This window comes from Gadus morhua, chromosome 21, assembly GCF_902167405.1.
Source record: "Gadus morhua chromosome 21, gadMor3.0, whole genome shotgun sequence".
Lineage (NCBI taxonomy): Eukaryota > Metazoa > Chordata > Actinopteri > Gadiformes > Gadidae > Gadus > Gadus morhua.
Window position 1 is genome coordinate 1,051,789 of NC_044068.1, and position 19,549 is coordinate 1,071,337.

The 19,549-nt window shown below is 52.0% G+C and overlaps 1 protein-coding gene across 5 annotated transcripts in view; it reads right to left on the bottom strand.

Moving 5' to 3' along the window:
- cenpe (centromere protein E) overlaps positions 1-19,549 on the bottom strand; it is a 32,410-nt gene that overhangs the window by 4,255 nt on the left and 8,606 nt on the right. The window contains exons 16-39 of one of the 5 annotated variants that reach the window (XM_030345086.1): positions 18,751-19,288; positions 16,972-17,028; positions 16,673-16,840; positions 16,067-16,141; positions 15,919-15,987; positions 15,530-15,661; positions 14,043-14,220; positions 12,446-12,834; positions 11,135-12,013; positions 10,881-11,027; positions 10,424-10,627; positions 9,740-9,817; positions 9,502-9,585; positions 9,088-9,291; positions 8,812-8,997; positions 8,284-8,469; positions 8,122-8,184; positions 7,623-8,039; positions 6,795-7,496; positions 5,341-5,535; positions 3,679-3,873; positions 3,298-3,510; positions 1,633-1,836; positions 453-632 (exon numbers count right to left, since the gene is read on the bottom strand). In XM_030345086.1, coding sequence (XP_030200946.1) covers positions 453-632; positions 1,633-1,836; positions 3,298-3,510; positions 3,679-3,873; positions 5,341-5,535; positions 6,795-7,496; positions 7,623-8,039; positions 8,122-8,184; positions 8,284-8,469; positions 8,812-8,997; positions 9,088-9,291; positions 9,502-9,585; positions 9,740-9,817; positions 10,424-10,627; positions 10,881-11,027; positions 11,135-12,013; positions 12,446-12,834; positions 14,043-14,220; positions 15,530-15,661; positions 15,919-15,987; positions 16,067-16,141; positions 16,673-16,840; positions 16,972-17,028; positions 18,751-19,288 — 5,743 coding nt within the window. Of the gene's footprint in view, positions 1-452; positions 633-1,632; positions 1,837-3,297; positions 3,511-3,678; positions 3,874-5,340; positions 5,536-6,794; positions 8,040-8,121; positions 8,185-8,283; positions 8,470-8,811; positions 8,998-9,087; positions 9,292-9,501; positions 9,586-9,739; positions 9,818-10,423; positions 10,628-10,880; positions 11,028-11,134; positions 12,014-12,445; positions 12,835-14,042; positions 14,221-15,529; positions 15,662-15,918; positions 15,988-16,066; positions 16,142-16,672; positions 16,841-16,971; positions 17,029-18,750; positions 19,289-19,549 lie in introns of all 5 variants that reach the window. The other 4 variants (XM_030345084.1, XM_030345083.1, XM_030345082.1 and 1 more) reach the window with 4 other exon arrangements.

Sequence of the window (19,549 nt, forward strand, 5' to 3'; positions counted from 1 at the left end):
AAAGCACAGTGTAGAGCTAGAGGTAGTAGACTGACCACTATAGCAGTGTAGAGCTAGAGGTAGTAGACTGACCTCTATAGCAGTGTAGAGCTAGAGGTAGTAGACTGACCTCTATAGCAGTGTAGAGCTAGAGGTAGTAGACTGACCTCTATAGCACAGTGTAGAGCTAGAGGTAGTAGACTGACCTCTATAGCAGTGTAGAGCTAGAGGTAGTAGACTGACCTCTATAGCACAGTGTAGAGCTAGAGGTAGTAGACTGCTCTCTATAGCACAGTGTACAGCTAGAGGTAGTAGACTGACCTCTATAGCAGTGTAGAGCTAGAGGTAGTAGACTGACCTCTATAGCAGTGTAGAGCTAGAGGTAGTAGACTGACCTCTATAGCACAGTGTAGAGTTGGAGGTAGTAGACTGCCCTATATAGCACAGTGTAGAGCTATAGGTGGTAGACTGACCTCCTCTGACAGCCGCAGCTTGCCCCTGAGGGTGTTGATGGCCGTCTCCTTGTCGTGGATCTTGGCGCAGGCGTCCTGCAGCTCCGTCTGCAGCAGCTGGGTGGTCCTCTTGTTGATGGTCAGCCGCTCACTGGACCTCCGCTGGGCCTCCTCCAGCCCCTCCAGCTCCCGGCGCAGGGCCTGAGACAACCAGGCAGCAGTCACTACAACAGCACCTAGAGCAGCACCCCCTCCTAGAGCAGGACCCCCTCCTAGAGCAGCACCCCCCCCCTAGAGCAGGACCCCCTCCTAGAGCAGCACCCCCCCCTAGAGCCGCACCCCCCCCTAGAGCCGCACCCCCCCCTAGAGCAGCACCCCCTCCTAGAGCAGCACCCCCCCCTAGAGCCGCACCCCCCCCTAGAGCCGCACCCCCCCCTAGAGCAGCACCCCCCCTAGAGCCGCACCCCCCCCTAGAGCCGCACCCCCCCCTAGAGCCGCACCCCCCCCCTAGAGCAGCACCCCCCCTAGAGCAGCACCCCCTAGAGCCGCACCCCCTCCTAGAGCAGCACCCCCTCCTAGAGCAGCACCCCCCCTAGAGCAGCACCCCCCCTAGAGCAGCACCCCCTCCTAGAGCAGCACCCCCCCAGAGCAGCACCCCCCCTAGAGCAGCACCCTCCCCTAGAGCAGCACCCCCCCTAGAGCAGCACCCCCCCCTAGAGCAGCACCCCCCCTAGAGCAGCACCCCCCATAGAGCAGCACCCCCCCTAGAGCAGCACCCCCCCCTAGAGCAGCACCTGCTTCTGAGGGTGGAGGGGACCGACTGAGGGTGGAGGGGACCGACTGAGGGTGGAAGGGACCGACTGAGGGTGGAGGGGACCGACTGAGGGTGGAGGGGACCTACTGTTGGTGGAGGGGACCGACTGAGGGTGGAGGGGACCGACTGTTGGTGGAGGGGACCGACTGTTGGTGGAGGGGACCGACTGAGGGTGGAGGGGACCGACTGAGGGTGGAGGGGACCGACTGAGGGTGGAAGGGACCGACTGAGGGTGGAGGGGACCGACTGAGGGTGGAGGGGACCGACTGTTGGTGGAGGGGACCGACTGTTGGTGGAGGGGACCGACTGTTGGTGGAGGGGACCGACTGAGGGTGGAGGGGACCTACTGTTGGTGGAGAGGACCGACTGAGGGTGGAGGGGACCTACTGTGAGCTGCTCCTGGGAGCGGTGCAGCTGTAGGAGGAGCTTCTGGTTGTCCCTGAGGAGCTCCAGCTGGCCCGGGTCCAGGGCAGCGCTGTCCACACCCAGCAGGGCGGAGGTCTTGCTCCTCTCCTCCTCCAGCACATTGGTGGTCTCCACCTTCAGCTCCTCCAGCTCCTGACAGACTCGTCCCTGGGTCTCTAGTATAACCTGCATGTCAAGAAATACTTTAGGGTGGTGCATAGGGTGTTGATTTAACATGTCTCTGACCTGTAGTGTTAGTGTTAGGTTATAACATGTCTCTGACCTGTAGGGTTAGGTTATAACATGTCTCTGACCAGTAGTGTTAGGTTATAACATGTCTCTGACCAGTAGTGTTAGGTTATAACATGTCTCTGACCAGTAGTGTTAGGTTATAACATGTCTGACCTGGAGGGTGTTAGGTATTAACATGTCTGACCTGGAGAGTGTTGGGTATTAACATGTCTGACCTGGAGAGTGTTGGGTAATAACATGTCTGACCTGGAGGGTGTTAGGTATTAACATGTCTGACCTGGAGAGTGTTGGGTATTAACATGTCTGACCTGGAGAGTGTTGGGTAATAACATGTCTGACCTGGAGGGTGTTAGGTATTAACATGTCTGACCTGGAGAGTGTTGGGTATTAACATGTCTGACCTGGAGAGTGTTGGGTAATAACATGTCTGACCTGGAGGGTGTTAGGTATTAACATGTCTGACCTGGAGAGTGTTGGGTATTAACATGTCTGACCTGGAGAGTGTTGGGTAATAACATGTCTGACCTGGAGGGTGTTAGTGTTGGGTATTAACATGTCTGACCTGGAGAGTGTTGGGTAATAACATGTCTGACCTGGAGGGTGTTAGGTATTAACATGTCTGACCTGGAGAGTGTTGGGTAATAACATGTCTGACCTGGAGGGTGTTAGGTATTAACATGTCTGACCTGGAGAGTGTTGGGTATTAACATGTCTGACCTGGAGAGTGTTGGGTAATAACATGTCTGACCTGGAGGGTGTTAGTGTTGGGTATTAACATGTCTGACCTGGAGAGTGTTGGGTAATAACATGTCTGACCTGGAGGGTGTTAGGTATTAACATGTCTGACCTGGAGAGTGTTGGGTAATAACATGTCTGACCTGGAGGGTGTTAGGTATTAACATGTCTGACCTGGAGAGTGTTGGGTAATAACTAGAGCTGTCAGTTAAACGCGTTATTAACGGCGTTAACGCAAACCAAATTTAACGGCGTTAATTTTTTTATCGCGCGATTAACGCAATTATTTTATATAAAAAAAAAAAAAAACTTTTTTTTTTTTTTTTTTCTTTGACTGCTATGTTCAAATGACATTTGTTCAAAGCAGTCGTTTAATTGCACTATAGGCTCTTTTTTTGTATCGTCCTGTTTTGATCAGTGTATATGCCAATGTTGTTATCAATAAAAAATCATTTGCACAAGGCAAGCCGATGCACTTCACCATGTTGATAAGAGAATTAAAATGAGAAGAAATATGGGACAAAAAAATCAAGGGATATTTAGCATAGAAAAAGAATTTGCGATTAATCGCGATTAATTAGAGTTAACTATGACATTAATGCGATTAATCACGATTAAATATTTTAATCGCTTGACAGCTCTAGTAATAACATGTCTGACCTGGAGAGTGTTGGTACTGAGTTGAGCAGCATTGGACGAGCGTTCCGCCTCGGCGGTCAGAAGGTCCTCCACGGCGCGGAGGTCCAGGGGTGCGTGGCTGCAGGCGTCCCTCAGACCCTGCAGGAAGTGACCCGTCTCCCCCAGCTGGGCGGCCATGCTGCGGGGCACGGACCCCAGGCTCTGCTCCAGCCCCTCCAGCAAGGACGACGTTCTCTGGAACACACAGAAGACCAGGACCACGGTCAGCATGGGGGAGGAGCCGGCTCAGGGCGAGGAGCCGGCTCAGGGGGAGGAGCCGGCTCAGGGGGAGGAGCCGGCTCAGGGGGAAGCGCTGCTCCGACGTCGTCGATCTAGCGCAACAGAAGCGGTACCGGGCCTCACCTGCAGGTGGCGCTCCCTGCGGTCTAGCAGTGCAGGGAGTCTGCGCTCCCATTGGGCGTGGAGGTCGTCGTCGGGGGTAACCGGGGCGCTCAGCAGGACGTCCTGCAGCCGCTGTTGCTCCAGCACCCCCAGGTCGCCGTGCACCAGCTCCTCCATGACGTCCCGGAACACGCTAGCGTGGCCCTTCAGCACCGTCTGGGGAAACCGCAGGGACCGCGTTAGCACTGCCCCGGCTAGCATTCAGTTAGCACTGCCCCGGCTAGCATCCAGTTAGCACTGCCCCGGCTAGCATTCAGTTAGCACTGCCCCGGCTAGCATTCAGTTAGCACTGCCCCGGCTAGCATTCAGTTAGCACTGCCCCGGCTAGCATTCAGTTAGCACTGCCCCGGCTAGCATTCAGTTAGCACTGCCCCGGCTAGCATCCAGTTAGCACTGCCCCGGCTAGCATCCAGTTAGCACTGCCCCGGCTAGCATCCAGTTAGCACTGCCCCGGCTAGCATTCAGTTAGCATTACCCCGGCTAGCATTCAGTTAGCATTACCCCTTCTAGCATTCAGTTAGCATTACCCTGACTAGCATTCAGTTAGCATTACCCCGTCTAGCATTCAGTTAGCATTACCCTGACTAGCATTCAGTTAGCAATACCCAGTCTGGCATTCGGTTAGCATTGGTATCTCTACATTCAGTTAGTAATGGTAGGTTTGCATTCAGTTAGTATTGGTATGTCTAGCATTCAGTTAGTATTGGTATGTCTAGCATTCAGTTAGCATTGTGCTACGTGCATTCGGTTTGCATTGGGCTGTCAGGCATTTAGTAAGCATCACTCCAACTAGAGATATGGAGGGAGGAGAGTAAAAGTTGTAAAAGGTGACGCAGAAGATGGAGGAGGCCGGTGTCATGCCATTACCCCCTATCAAGTGGAACCCCCTATCATCATCAACATGCATTCAGTACACGCTACGCTACGATTTTTCCCGAGGCTGAATTAAAAGTACACGTTTTCCTAAACGTTGGTCATCAACGAGGTTGTAAAGTAGTAACTTCGGGCACATCTGTCAAAATAAACGCTTTTTTCTTCTGACTGAATGGGAATATGATTCATTCATTGCGCCGCGACCGAACTGACAGGGATATTCCCTGATATTATGAATTTTAAAGTCTGCGTCTGGTTCTCCGACTCTCTTCCACAACAAAGTCTCGTAGTGGGGGTTATCTCGGCCATGGTGGAGAAGGAATTGGGGGAAAGGAACTTTGGCTTTGACTCTATGAAGTCCAGATGAAACGCTACATGGAGGTGAGAGGGATTGTTGCCGTATGCGGGACAGCGGTCCGTTCACTTCGGGTCCATGTCATTTCCCGACGCTCCATTGTTCTGTCCGCAAACGACCAAGAGGTCAGAACAATGGAGCGTCGGAGAAATGACATGGACCCGAAGTGAACGGACAGCTGTCTACTGAAAATATCGTTCTCAAATGCCGCCACCTAGGGTAGGGGATCAGCCGTGCTCCGGCCATTATCCGATCTCTTAAAGGCCATGCACGTTCGGATAATTGACACGGTCCGTTCGATCAGCAAAATCGGTATAAGGCTTACAGCGATCTAGCTGTCCCATGTGAACGCACTGACAGACAGACAGCAAGAGGTGGAAGACATATGAGCTCACCATGGTGTCCCTCAGGCCCTGGTTGGCCTGGCTGTTGTTTTCCAAGATCTGGTTGTAGAGCTGGACGAGGGCCTTGGGGAGGGCCAGGAGGTGCTGGTCCTTGACCACAGAGATATCCACTAAGGTCTGTTCCAGTGGAGCCATGCTCAGAGTGCAACATCTGCCGATGAACAGCTGGAAGCTCTCGTCGGACTCCTGGAGAGAGACAGGCGATGGTGAACACATACCCCAGGTCCTAACCTGACTGGTCAACACCCTACTGTCGATGTAGTTTATGTTAGTACTGTCTATGTAGTAGTAGGGGTGTAACGGTACACGTATTTGTACCGAACCGTCACGGTACAGGCACTTTTGGTGCGGTTTGGTGCGGACAATGTAAAAAGTAATTAAGGTGCAAAGTCAAACCGGAGAAGTAATTCAGGAAATTATTTTGTAAGAGGACCAATCACAGCCCTTGCCGTCTCCGTTGCGTCGACCAATAGGTCCATGGCGTCGACGGGTAGTTAAAAAATATTGGATGCGCACGTAAGCTACGGGGAGGGTCTCCTGCAGGCTCCCTGGCTATGGAGAGCATTCCCCGTGCCTACGTACAGCACTTTAACATGCACACGCATTTGAAAAGGCACCATCCAGGTGTTGCTATCACTGTTGCTGTGAAAAAAAAACGCGCTGTACAAACCCAGCTCGCAACACTATTTCAACAACCCCTGTCTGGGAATTCAGAAATGCAAATGCCATAACCAAGTTTATTGGTGTTTTCATTGCTGCTTATCTACGGCCACTCTCTGTGGTTGAGAAACAAGCAGTTTTTTTAAATTTTCCCCTTAACTATTAACCCTACCGTGACTTAAAAACCGAGGTATGTTCCGAACCGTGACTTTTGTGTACCATTACACCCCTACTATGTAGTTTATGTTAGTACCGTCTGGGTAGTTTATGCTAGTACCGTCTGGGTAGTTTATGCTAGTACCGTCTGGGTAGTTTATGTCAGCGCCGTCTTGGTAGTTTATGCTAGTACCGTCTGGGTAGTTTATGCTAGTACCGTCTGGGTAGTTTATGCTAGTACCGTCTGGGTAGTTTATGCTAGTACCGTCTGGGTAGTTTATGCTAGTACCGTCTGGGTAGTTTATGCTAGTACCGTCTGGGTAGTTTATACTAGTACCGTCTGGGTAGTTTATGCTAGTACCGTCTGGGTAGTTTATGCTAGTACCGTCTTGGTAGTTTATGCTAGTACCGTCTGGGTAGTTTATGTCAGCGCCGTCTGGGTAGTTTATGTCAGCACCGTCTGGGTAGTTTATGTCAGTACTATCTATGTAGTTTATGTTAGTACTGTCTAGTTTATGTTAATGGTTAGTGTAAGTTAGCTAGTTGTGACCCTACTTTAGTGGACTGTAACAAAAAATGTGGAAAAACATTTGGGCTAAAGTAGATCCAACTGTGTGTGTTTACAGCACCTTGAGGCGTCGAGTTGTGTCCTCCTCTGCCCTCCTGGTCACCACCTCCCGGAGGCCAGTCTTCTCCTCCTCCTCCTCCATACGGTTCCTCGACTCCTGGAGACCAGTCTTGTCCTCCTCTAAACGGTCCAGCACCTCCTGCAGTCCAGTCTTCTCCTTCTCCACATAGGCCAACTTCTCCTGCAGTCCAGTCTTCTCCTTCTCCATACGGGCCAACTTCTCCTGCAGTCCAGTCTTCTCCTCCTCCATACGGGTCACCACCTCCTGAAGTCCAGTCTTCTCCTCCTCCATATGGGCCAACTCCTCCTGCAGTCCAGTCTTCTCCTTCGTGATGGTGGACACCTCCTCCTTGAAGGCCCTGTTCTCCTCTAAGCTCCTGCCCACCTCCTCCTGCAGTCCAGTCTTCTCCTCCTCCATACGGGCCAGCTCCTCCTGGAGTCCAGTCTTCTCCTCCTCCATACGGGCCAGCTCCTCCTGGAGTCCAGTCTTCTCCTCCTCCATGCGGGCCAGCTCCTCCTGGAGTCCAGTCTTCTCCTCCTCCGTGCGGGCCAACGCCTCCTGGAGTCCAGTCTTCGCCTCCTCCGTACGGGCCAACGCCTCCAGGAGTCCAGTCTTCTCCTCCTCCATACGGGCCAACGCCTCCTGGAGTCCAGTCTTCTCCTCCTCCATACGGGCCAACGCCTCCTGGAGTCCAGTCTTCTCCTCCTCCATATGGGCTAGCTCCTCCTGGAGTCCAGTCTTCTCCTCCTCCATACGGGCCAGCTCCTCCTGGAGTCCAGTCTTCTCCTCCTCCGTGCGGGCCAACGCCTCCAGGGGTCCAGTCTTCACCTCCTCCATGCGGGCCAACGCCTCCAGGAGTCCAGTCTTCACCTCCTCCGTGCGGGCCAACGCCTCCTGGAGTCCAGTCTTCGCCTCCTCCGTACGGGCCAACGCCTCCTGGAGTCCAGTCTTCTCCTCCTCCATATGGGCCAGTTCCTCCTGGAGTCCAGTCTTCTCCTCCTCCATACGGGCCAACTCCTCCAGGAGTCCAGTCTTCTCCTCCTCCATGCGGGCCAACGCCTCCTGGAGTCCAGTCTTCTCCTCCTCCATATGGGCTAGCTCCTCCTGGAGTCCAGTCTTCTCCTCCTCCATACGGGCCAGCTCCTCCTGGAGTCCAGTCTTCTCCTCCTCCATATGGGCCAGCTCCTCCTGGAGCTCACTCCTCTCCATCCTGATTTCGGTGAGTTGTTTGTCCAGCTGCTGGATCTGGGGGAGGATTAGGAGTAAGAAGGAGCAGGGAGGCGCAGGATCCTAGAGACCAGAATATGCGGTGTGGTGCTGGACCTACCTGCTGTGCAAGGAGATCCTCCTTCTCCTGGTGGTCAGCCCTCTGCTCCAGATTGACCTGATCCTGGGCGGAGGAGAATGGGAGGAACACCGCATTTAGAGGACACAGTCTGGGAAACTAACCGTTGGTAGCGTTCCGGTGGATGTTTGAAGTGGTACCTACCATGTGGATTTTGTCCTGAGCCTTCTCCTCTCTCAGGGCCTCCAGCAGCGCCTGCAGCTGCTCCCTCTCCAGGCTGAGAGCGGACACCTCAGACACCAGTCTGCCCACCTCCTCCAGACCGCCGATGGAGCTCTGGCTGACCCTCTCTGACCTCACCGACTGCAGCTCAGCGGACAGGCTCTGGATCTGTGTGGACACAGTCGCCAGGTTGACCTGCTTGCCATCTCTCCCCGACATCTCAAAGTTATCAAGAATATTTCTTATGAAAAACTAAACTTCTGGTTGAGTTTTTGCCTCCCAAAAGTCTCCCAAAGGAGACTCCTTGGTTGAGTAAGAAGTTGTCCCATACTAAGCGAAAAACCAAAGGGCAACTATGGACTAAGGAGCTATTGTTTCAGCACGATAACTCCCTACTGGGAACGTGTCGGTACAGAGTGCTGATACTCTGTACTTTGACTAGTCATGGCATTTTCAGTGAGTACTACGAGTAATGGATCACGATATTGGGGCATTGTCCTGGCATCTGACCTGCTGTTTGAGCTCTTGTAGCTGGGCCTCATAGTCCTGCACCACCACCTCCGTCTGAGAGGACGTCTCCTCCACCTCCTGGGGCCTCAGCACCACCTCCACCTCCGTCTGAGAGGACGTCTCCTCCACCTCCTGGGGCCTCAGCACCACCTCCACCTCCGTCTGAGAGCACGTGTCCTCCACCTCCTGAAAGGGTACGTGACAATGTGGAAGAGTTTACGTGGGTATTGGGATCAAACAGAAGAAGAATATGGCGTGTTCACTATGAAGTGGTACCATTCGGGTCTTGTCCTCCAGCTTCTCTCTGAGCTGGACCATCTCCTCTCTCAGGTCCTCCAGCAGCGCCTGCAGCTGCTCCCTCTCCAGGCTGAGAGCGGACACCTCAGACACCAGTCGGTCCACCTCCTCCTGACCGCCGACGGAGCTCTGGCTGTCCCTCTCTGACCTCACCGACTGCAGCTCCTCGTGGAGCGCCTTCACCTACCACAGAGGGAGATGTTTGACACAGCACCGAAGCATCACCTGAAGAAGCAGCGTTTCTTTGTTTCGCCGCGATGATGTGCAGACCCCGCCTGCTGGAAGGCTGATCACAGAAGGTAGGTCGTTCTCCGTTCTCTGACAGAAGGTCTGTCGGAGAACGTGAGTGAGAAGGCTGATCACAGCAGAAGGTCAGAGAACATGAGCACTCACCTTTTCCATGCTGAGCTGGACCTCTCTCTCCAAGCGGTCCTTCTCTTCAGTAACGGACTCTAGTGGTCCTTGGAGGTCGTCCATCTGTTGGCCACCACGAGACACAGGGAACTCAGACTTTAAAGAGCCTTCCCAGTGATGGATTGGGTTGGACCACAGCCAATCCCTCACAGTGCAAGCATGCACCGTTTGAAAACATTAGTTTGCACATTTAAAAGGGTCCAGATCCAGGCCTCACCCTGTACTGGTCCAGTGATCCCAGCTCATCGCTCAGTGAGGGCTGCTGGCCGATACCAGGCTGCTGCTGCAGTAGTATCTGGGCCGGGAACAAAGACTGATCAACTACCTGCGCCGCCTCCCATGACCACCGTGTTAACGTCCTGCTGGGCTACACCCTCACATAAGAGAGGAATGGTTTATATGGTGTTGTGAACTCAAGATCCATTTAAATCCATTCCCACATAAGAAATGCCGGCAAAGCTGGCCTCATCGGTCCCATTGGAGACTCAAATCCTAGGCTGGTGCCAACACTAATGCAAGTTTTCCCTTTTAAAACCAAGAGGTCAACAGTTAACTCTAGTACGTCTAGTTATAATTTACTAACGGTGTTCATGTTTAGTCATGGTTTTCATGTTTAATGAAGGTAATTAAAGCAAAGGAATTCATTTATACATTATTGTAAAGATTTAGTGGTTAACCCTTACCCTATTAAATAACGTAATTAATGGTTAATTATTGTACCCTTACTGTAAAATGTTACTGGATAATGGAATAGCAGTAGGAATACTACATCCTTACTGCCCTCTAGTGGTCAATCATCCGTTCATGAAGCTTTAAAACAGAAATGCACAGAAACCCTCCTCCATGGCCCGCATGGAGGAGGAGAAGACTGGACTCCTGGAGGAGTGTTCAAACTTGGTACCATCTGGATCTTGTCGTCCATCTCCTCTCGGAGCTGAGCCTTCTCCTCTCTCAGGGCCTCCAGCAGCGCCTGCAGCTGCTCCCTCTCCAGGCTGAGAGCGGACACCTCAGACACCAGTCTGTCCACCTCCTCCCGACCACCGTCGGAGCTCTGGCTGTGCCTCTCTGACCTCACCGACTCCAGCTCCGCATGGAGAGCTTTCACCTAAAACAACATGGCGTCATTCAGCTTTTAAAGATACCACATTGCTTTCTAAGGTCAACAATAAGTTCTAAAGTTCCACAACAGCGGTACAGCGTCCTAGACTAGAGCGAGACCATCGCAGGCCCGCACACTAATAGCTCCATTACTACAGCTTTATCTCTACAACTCTTATCAGCTGTTCATCGTTTCTAGGCCATTACAAACAGCTGTACTTTGTATTAATATGTTGTTTGAATCCACATGAGATAATTACTTGGTTCTGAAGGTCTTCAATATGAGCCGAGTCCAGTGCGGGAGCGTTCTGATTGGCTGTTGGGAGGCTCACCAGGCCTCTGATTTGCTCCTTCTGCTTATTGATCGTCCCCAGAGCGCTGCGAAGCTCGTCCTGGTTCTCGATCATCTGGTGGGGAAATTAAAAAAACATTTAGGGTGTAAAGCCAGGCACCTCTGTCATGGCTTAGTAACTTTATCTGGAGTATGTTCTCAGACAGGATCGTGTTGAGCTACCATGTCAACGTTCTCCAGAAGGTCCATCTGGAGCTGATCCTTCTCCTCCCTCAGGGCCGCCATCCCCTCCTTTAAGGTCTCCTTCTCCTCTCTCAGGGCCGCCAGCAGCGACTGCAGCGGGGAGCTCTCCTGGCTGGGAGCAGACACCACTCCCTCCACCTCCTCTGGACCACTGACGGAGCCCTGGATCTGCTCCTCCAGGCTCCTAGAGGGTTCATGGTGGGAGATGTTCTCCTGCAGGGCCTGCTTCTCCTCCTTTAAGGTCTTCTTCTCCTCCTGAAGAGTCTCCTCCTCCGCCTTTAAGGTCTCCTTCTCCTCCTGAAGAGTCTCCTTCTCCTCCATCAGGGCCACCTTCTCCTCCTTCAGGGTCTCCTTCTCCTCCTTTAAGGTCTCCTTCTCCTCCTGAAGAGTCTCCTTCTCCTCCTGAAGAGTCTCCTTCTCCACCTGAAGAGTCTCCTTCTCCTCCTGAAGAGTCTCCTTCTCCACCTGAAGAGTCTCCTTCTCCTCCTGAAGAGTCTTCTTCTCCACCTGAAGAGTCTCCTTCTCCTCCATCAGGGCCACCTTCTCCTCCTTTAAGGTCTCCTTCTCCTCCTGAAGAGTCTCCTTCTCCACCTGAAGAGTCTCCTTCTCCACCTGAAGAGTCTCCTTCTCCTCCTTCAGGGCCACCTTCTCCTCCTTTAAGGTCTCCTTCTCCTCCTGAAGAGTCTCCTTCTCCTCCTGAAGAGTCTCCTTCTCCTCCTGAAGAGTCTCCTTCTCCTCCTGAAGAGTCTCCTTCTCCTCCTGAAGGGTCTCCTTCTCCTCCTTCAGGGCCACCTTCTCCTCCAGCAGACCTCTTAGCTGACCCTCCAGTAAAGAGCACTGCTGCTCCGAGCAAGACACCTGAAAGCATCACAGACACCATCACACACTGGGACGTGTTCTGGGGTTCATCCTCTCATTGAGCCACGTTCACTGGGATGCAGAGATGGGCTATTATTCTATCGTGATTTTGATTTAAGCGTCAAACGATCACAAAACTAATATAATCAAGTTTTTTTTCTTCTTCATTAAATGTTTTATAGAAAGTGCAGAACAGCTGGATACATATCTATTCTGTACATTATTCTAGATTTGAACATTTTCTATTTCACCATTTTGTGTCGAAATTTCAAAGTTCTCAGTGACAGTGTTTTTTGGGGAGAGACATGCTGAACTTATGCATCATTTTTCAAAATCGAATAATCGGCATTTCAATATTGAACAAAATAATGGTGATTATGATTTTTTCCATAATCGAGCAGCCCTACTGGGATGCACTTGGTTGTCTCTCACCTCCTCCCTCAGAGCTGACTCCGCCTCCTGGGCCATCTTCAGCTCCTCCCTCAGAGCTGACTCCGCCTCCTGGGCAATATTCAGCTCCTCCCTCAGAGCCGACTCCGCCTCCTGGGCCGTATTCAGCTCCTCCCTCAGAGCTGACTCCGCCTCTTGGGCCGTATTCAGCCCCTCCCTCAGAGCCGACTCCGCCTCCAGGGCCATCTTCAGCTCCTCCCTCAGAGCTGACTCCGCCTCCTGGGCCGTCTTCAGCTGCTCCCTCAGAGCTGACTCTGCCTCCTGGGACGTCTTCAGCTCCTCCCTCAGAGCTGACTCCGCCTCCAACCGGGCGACCAGCTCCTCGTTGAGGGAGGCTATCGTTCCCTCAAGATGAACGTTCTCCAACAGATCTACAAAACCAGATCACACTCACTATGTCACCTCCCCTCTGTCTCCCTCACCATGTCGCCTCACCATGTCACCTCCCCTCCCTCACCATGTCACCTCCCCTCCCTCACCATGTCACCTCCCCTCCACTCCCTCACCATGTCACCTCCCCTCCCTCACCATGTCACCTCCCCTCCACGCCCTCACCATGTCACCTCCCCTCCCTCACCATGTCACCTCCCCTCCACGCCCTCACCATGTCACCTCCCCTCCACGCCCTCACCATGTCACCTCCCCTCCACTCCCTCACCATGTCACCTCCCCTCCACGCCCTCACCATGTCACCTCCCCTCCCTCACCATGTCACCTCCCCTCCCTCACCATGTCACCTCCCCTCCCCTCCCTCACCATGTCACCTCCCCTCCACCCCCTCACCATGTCACCTCCCCTCCACGCCCTCACCATGTCACCTCCCCTCCCTCACCATGTCACCTCCCCTCCACTCCCTCACCATGTCACCTCCCCTCCCCTCCCTCACCATGTCACCTCCCCTCCACCCCCTCACCATGTCACCTCCCCTCCCTCACCGTGTCACCTCCCCTCCACGCCCTCACCATGTCACCTCCCCTCCACTCCCTCACCATGTCACCCCCCCTCCCTCACCATGTCACCCCCCCTCCCTCACCATGTCACCTCCCCTCCCTCACCATGTCACCTCCCCTCCACTCCCTCACCATGTCACCTCCCCTCCCCTCCCTCACCATGTCACCTCCCCTCCCTCACCATGTCACCCCCTCTATGCCTCCCTCACCATGTCACCTCCCCTCCACTCCCTCACCATGTCACCTCCCCTCCCTCACCATGTCACCCCCTCTATGCCTCCCTCACCATGTCACCTCCCCTCCACTCCCTCACCATGTCACCCCCTCTATATGTCACCCCCTCTATGCCTCCCTCACCATGTCACCCCCTCTATATGTCACCCCCTCTATGCCTCCCTCACCATGTCACCTCCCCTCCCTCACCATGTCACCCCCTCTATGCCTCCCTCACCATGTCACCCCCTCTATGCCTCCCTCACCATGTCACCCCCTCTATGCCTCCCTCACCATGTCACCCCCTCTATGCCTCCCTCACCATGTCACCCCCTCTATGCCTCCCTCACCATGTCACCTCCGTCCCCCTAACTCTGTTCCCCTCACTATGTCAGAGCCTATGAGAGGGTTCTTACGACTGGGGACCTTCCCGTCCAACAGCGCGGTGAGCTTGGTGTTCTCCTTGAAGGCCATGGTGAGCTCCTTCTGGAGGTCCGTCTGCATGCTCTTGAAGCGGCTCTTCTCCTTCTCCAGCTGGGACCGCAGACCGCCCACCTCCACCACCATCTGCTGGTGGCTGGAGCTCAGCTCCACCTGCCACGTCAGGAGTAGGTTAACCCCAGTGTTCCCCGTACATGGACCAATGTGCGGCGCAGCGCCACACAATCAACACCAAGCACCACAAATTGATTCTGCTTCTTCTTTTTTCTTCACGCGATTTTGAAATATAAATATCGTTCTGTTCCTTCATCTCCACATAGCACTCTTTCTGCCTGTCATTCTCGTTTACACACGCACAGAGACAAGTGTACATACATGCCAATGGTACGCGGGTACACTACCACCTATTGGATAAACCCACGTATCACTGATACACTGCACACGCACTGACAGCGGCTTCGTCCGCGCCACCTCTCAACGCGCCTACAAAGGAAAACCCGAAGCAGCGGGATATTTGTGATTAATGTGAAATGCGGTTATAGTTTATATATATTACGGTGTTAGACCCCTAGCCCGTTGGGCCGGCGATTTGAATTCGCTCTGCAGCAGGGACTGGAGATCGAGAACTGGGCCGATCCACTTTGAAATGTATTTTGTGCGCGATTGCTCGATTACGCGAATGAGCAATCGCATAATCGAGCAAACCCCCAAACACACACATTGCTACCTGTTCTGCTGGAAACACTGAACCCCCACACTACATCAAAACACTACAAGCTTAGAGTAGGTTAACCCAGCCCTACATCAAAACACTACAAGCTAAGAGTAGGTTAACCCAGCCCTACATCAAAACACTACAAGATTAGAGTAGGTTAACCCAGCCCTATAAGCTTTAGAGTAGGTTAACCCAGCCCTATAAGCGTTAGAGTAGGTTAACCCAGCCCTATAAGCTTTAGAGTAGGTTAACCCAGCCCTACATCAAAACACTACAAGCTAAGAGTAGGTTAACCCAGCCCTACATCAAAACACTACAAGCTTAGAGTAGGTTAACCCAGCCCTACATCAAAACACTACAAGCTAAGAGTAGGTTAACCCACCCCTACATCAAAACACTACAAGATTAGAGTAGGTTAACCCAGCCCTATAAGCTTTAGAGTAGGTTAACCCAGCCCTATAAGCTTTAGAGTAGGTTAACCCAGCCCTATAAGCTTTAGAGTAGGTTAACCCAGCCCTATAAGCTTTAGAGTAGGTTAACCCAGCCCTAAACTACAAGTGTAAGAGTAGGTTAACTCAGCCCTACACTACAACTGTAAGAGTAGGTTAACTCAGCCCTACACTACAAGGGTAAGAGTAGGTTAACCCAGCCCTACATCAAACACAAGATTAAGGGCAAGTTGAAACCCATCCTACCCTACCCTCGGCGCCTGCGTTTGGCGTTTGCGCAGAAGGTTTTGCCACCTACGTCTCTCTCCTTGAGGCTCAGGTTCTGGCTGCGCAGCACGGCCCACTCCTTCCTGTTGTCTCGACCCAGAACCTCTGCATCGTCCAGCGAGCGCCGCAGCTCAGACACCTCCTGCAACAGGTCCTTCCCCTGCTGTAGAGATCATATACACACACAACTGAGAAGGGATCACTAATCTATCTATCTATAATATCCACACACACGGTAAATCCATAAAAGGCAAAATATAACTATCAACTTCTTCAAAAGTTCAGTCCTAAGCCTTTATACTTAACGGTGGTCACCAACAGTCAATTGTGAACAACTAGTCCAACTTTTGTTGCAGCCCGTGTTTCAGTGAGAGAAGGAAAACAGTAACTCGGGTGATAGTACCAGTAAAGACCACCTACCATCGACTCCAGCTCCTGGGCCCAGGAGGACTTCTTGGCCAGCTTACCGGACATGGAGCCCAGCTGAGACTAGAGAACACAAGACCCGTTCAATACCCAGCAGAGAGCTTCATCATGAGACTGTAAGAGCCCATGGATGTGGTCCTACCTCCAGATCTCTGCACTTTCTTTCCCAGGATTCAACGTTGCTCTTCAAGGTAACGATTTCATTCTGCAACACTCTCTGCAATATCAAATCATCCAACATAACATGAATTAGTCTTTTAAGAAAATGATCCAATATTTAGGCTGGGTGGAAAGCTGGTGGGACATCATCGCTCAAGTTCAAATCTGTAAGAAGTTCTAAGGTGTAAACGTGTTCGTAATGTTTAAGGTGTAAACATCTATAGGGAATGTTTAAGGTTTAAACATATATATGTAATTATTTTGTATTTTTATTCATTTATTTGTATTCTTTTTTTATTTTATTTTATTGTATTTGTAATGTTTAAGTTGTAAACACATTCATAATATTTAAGGTGTAAACGTTTTTGTAATGTATAAGGTGTTAACATATATGTAATGTTTAAGGCGTAAACGTGTTCGTAATGTTTAAGGCGTAAACGTGTTCATAATGTTTAAAGGCGTAAACGTGTTCATAATGTTTAAGGCGTAAACGTGTTCATAATGTTTAAGGCGTAAACGTGTTCATAATGTTTAAGGCGTAAACGTGTTCATAATGTTTAAGGCGTAAACACGTCCAGCAGCTCCAGACCTTCTCGTCATCGCTGCAGTCGTCCTCCAGGGCTTTGAACTCCTCCAGCTCCTTGAAGTCCCGCAGCTCCTGGGCTAGGGACCCCTTCTCCTTCTCCAGGGAGGACACCTGCCCGAGCAGGAGCTCCATCTCCTGACGCAGGTAGTCCCTCTCGGCAAACACCATCTCCTGGTGAGCCCACCACAACCGCAGTCAGAACACACACACACACACACACACAATTAGTCAGCCTCATATTAGTAAAATATTCCAAATACGATCCGCTGATTGACTGAGCATCAGACGTGAGGAGGCCTTACCTTCTCTGAAACCAGAGTCTCACACATTCGGATGGTTTCTGCAAACTCCTTCTTCATCTGAAGCGCACAAACACACACGGCCAGCATTGATAAACCCTCACACGACCAACACTGAAACATGCCCATCTGTAATCTTGATGCATAAACTGGTGCCGTTTATGTATTCAATTCATTCAATCAATCAACAATTTTGTATGTGCTGGTGTTGCTTGGGTAGATCAGCAGTCTAAGAATCAATTATTCTGTAAGAACATGGCCTTATGAATGCCTTATTTTGTGAGAAGAAACGGGACTTCTGAACGATTGATGCTGTCAGAAGAACAGGGTCTATGAATGAGTGATGCAGTCAGAGGAACGGGGTCTATGAATGAGTGGTGCTGTCAGAGGAACGGGGTCTATGAATGAGTGGTGCTGTCAGAGGAACAGGGTCTATGAATGAGTGATTCTGTCAGAGGAACAGGGTCTATGAATGAGTGATTCTGTCAGAGGAACAGGGTCTATGAATGAGGGATGCTGTCACAGGAACAGGGTCTATGAATGAGTGATGCTGTCACAGGAACAGGGTCTATGAATGAGTGATGCTGTCAGAGGAACAGGGTCTATGAATGAGTGAATCTGTCTGAAGTACAGGGTCTATGAATGAGTGATGCTGTCAGAGGAACAGGGTCTATGAATGAGTGATGCTGTCAGAGGAACAGGGTCTATGAATGAGTGATGCTGTCAGAGGAACAGGGTCTATGAATGAGTGAATCTGTCAGTGGAACAGGGTCTATGAATGAGTGATGCTGTCAGAGGAACAGGGTCTATGAATGAGTGAATCTGTCAGTGGAACAGGGTCTATGAATGAGTGATGCTGTCAGAGGAACAGGGTCTATGAATGAGTGATGTTGTCAGTGGAACAGGGTCTATGAATGAGTGAATCTGTCAGTGGAACAGGGTCTATGAAGGAGTGATGCTGTCAGTGGAACAAGGTCTATGAATGAGTGAATCTGTCAGTGGAACAGGGTCTATGAATGAGTGAATCTGTCAGTGGAACAGGGTCTATGAATGAGTGATGCCGTCAGTGGAACAGGGTCTATGAATGAGTGGTGCTGTCAGTGGAACAGGGTCTATGAATGAGTGGTGCTGTCAGTGGAACAGGGTCTATGAAGGAGTGGTGCTGTCAGTGGAACAGGGTCTATGAATGAGTGAATCTGTCAGTGGAACAGGGTCTATGAATGAGTGAATCTGTCAGTGGAACAGGGTCTATGAATGAGTGATGCCGTCAGTGGAACAGGGTCTATGAATGAGTGATGCCGTCAGAGGAACAGGGTCTATGAATGAGTGATGCTGTCAGAGGAACAGGGTCTATGAATGAGTGAATCTGTCAGTGGAACAGGGTCTATGAATGAGTGAATCTGTCAGTGGAACAGGGTCTATGAATGAGTGATGCTGTCAGAGGAACAGGGTCTATGAATGAGTGATGCTGTCAGAGGAACAGGGTCTATGAATGAGTGATGCTGTCACAGGAACAGGGTCTATGAATGAGTGAATCTGTCAGTGGAACAGGGTCTATGAATGAGTGATGCTGTCACAGGAACAGGGTCTAAGAATGAGTGATGCTGTCAGTGGAACAGGGTCTATGAATGAGTGAATCTGTCAGTGGAACAGGGTCTATGAATGAGTGATGCTGTCACAGGAACAGGGTCTATGAATGAGTGATGCTGTCAGAGGAACAGGGTCTATGAATGAGTGATGCTGTCACAGGAACAGGGTCTATGAAGGAGTGATGCTGCAGACCTGTTCATCTGGCTCGGCCTCCGTGTGGCTCTGCTCCTGCAGATCTGCCAGTCGGAGCTCCAGCATCTGCACCTGCTCCTGCTGCTCCTGGGCCTGGGCCGAGCGCTGCACCTCCAGCTCCAGGGCCCTCTGCTCCAGCCGCTCCACCTCCTCCCACGCCTCCCGCTTCTCCCTGGCCAGCAACTCCACCTGCTGCTGCAGAGAGGCGGCCCTGGAGAGCACCTCCTCCCCCCCACTCCTCTCCTCCTCCAGCGAGGAGAGCTTAGCCAGCACCTCCTCCTTCTCTCGCCTCTCCTCCTCCAGCGAGGAGAGCTTAGCCAGCACCTCCTCCTTCTCGCCCCTCTCCTTCTCAAGCCGCCCCTCCAGCGAGGAGAGCTTAGCCAGCACCTCCTCCCTCTCGCCCCTTTCCGCCTCCAGCCGTCCCTCCAGAGAGGCGACGTTGGCCTGCGCCTCCTCCCTCTCGCCCCTCTCCTCCTCCAGCTGTCGTTCCAGGTCGGCCTCCTTCTTCCCCGATCCGCTCGGAGAGACAAAATCAGAGCTGTAAAAAAATAGTAAAAGAATTGGTCAAAACCAAAAAGATTTCCAAAAGGATGATTCTATTTCAGTTGTGTCTTGCACATATTTGGTAATTGACCATGAAGCTGACTTTGAATAAGGTTCCCCTTGGTCCCCCTACGTTCCCCCAGGTCCCCCCAGGTTCCCCCTGGTCCCCCCAGGTTCCCCCTAGGTCCCCCCAGGTTCCCCCAGGTCCCCCCAGGTTCCCCCAGGTTCCCCCAGGTCCCCCCAGGTTCCCCCAGGT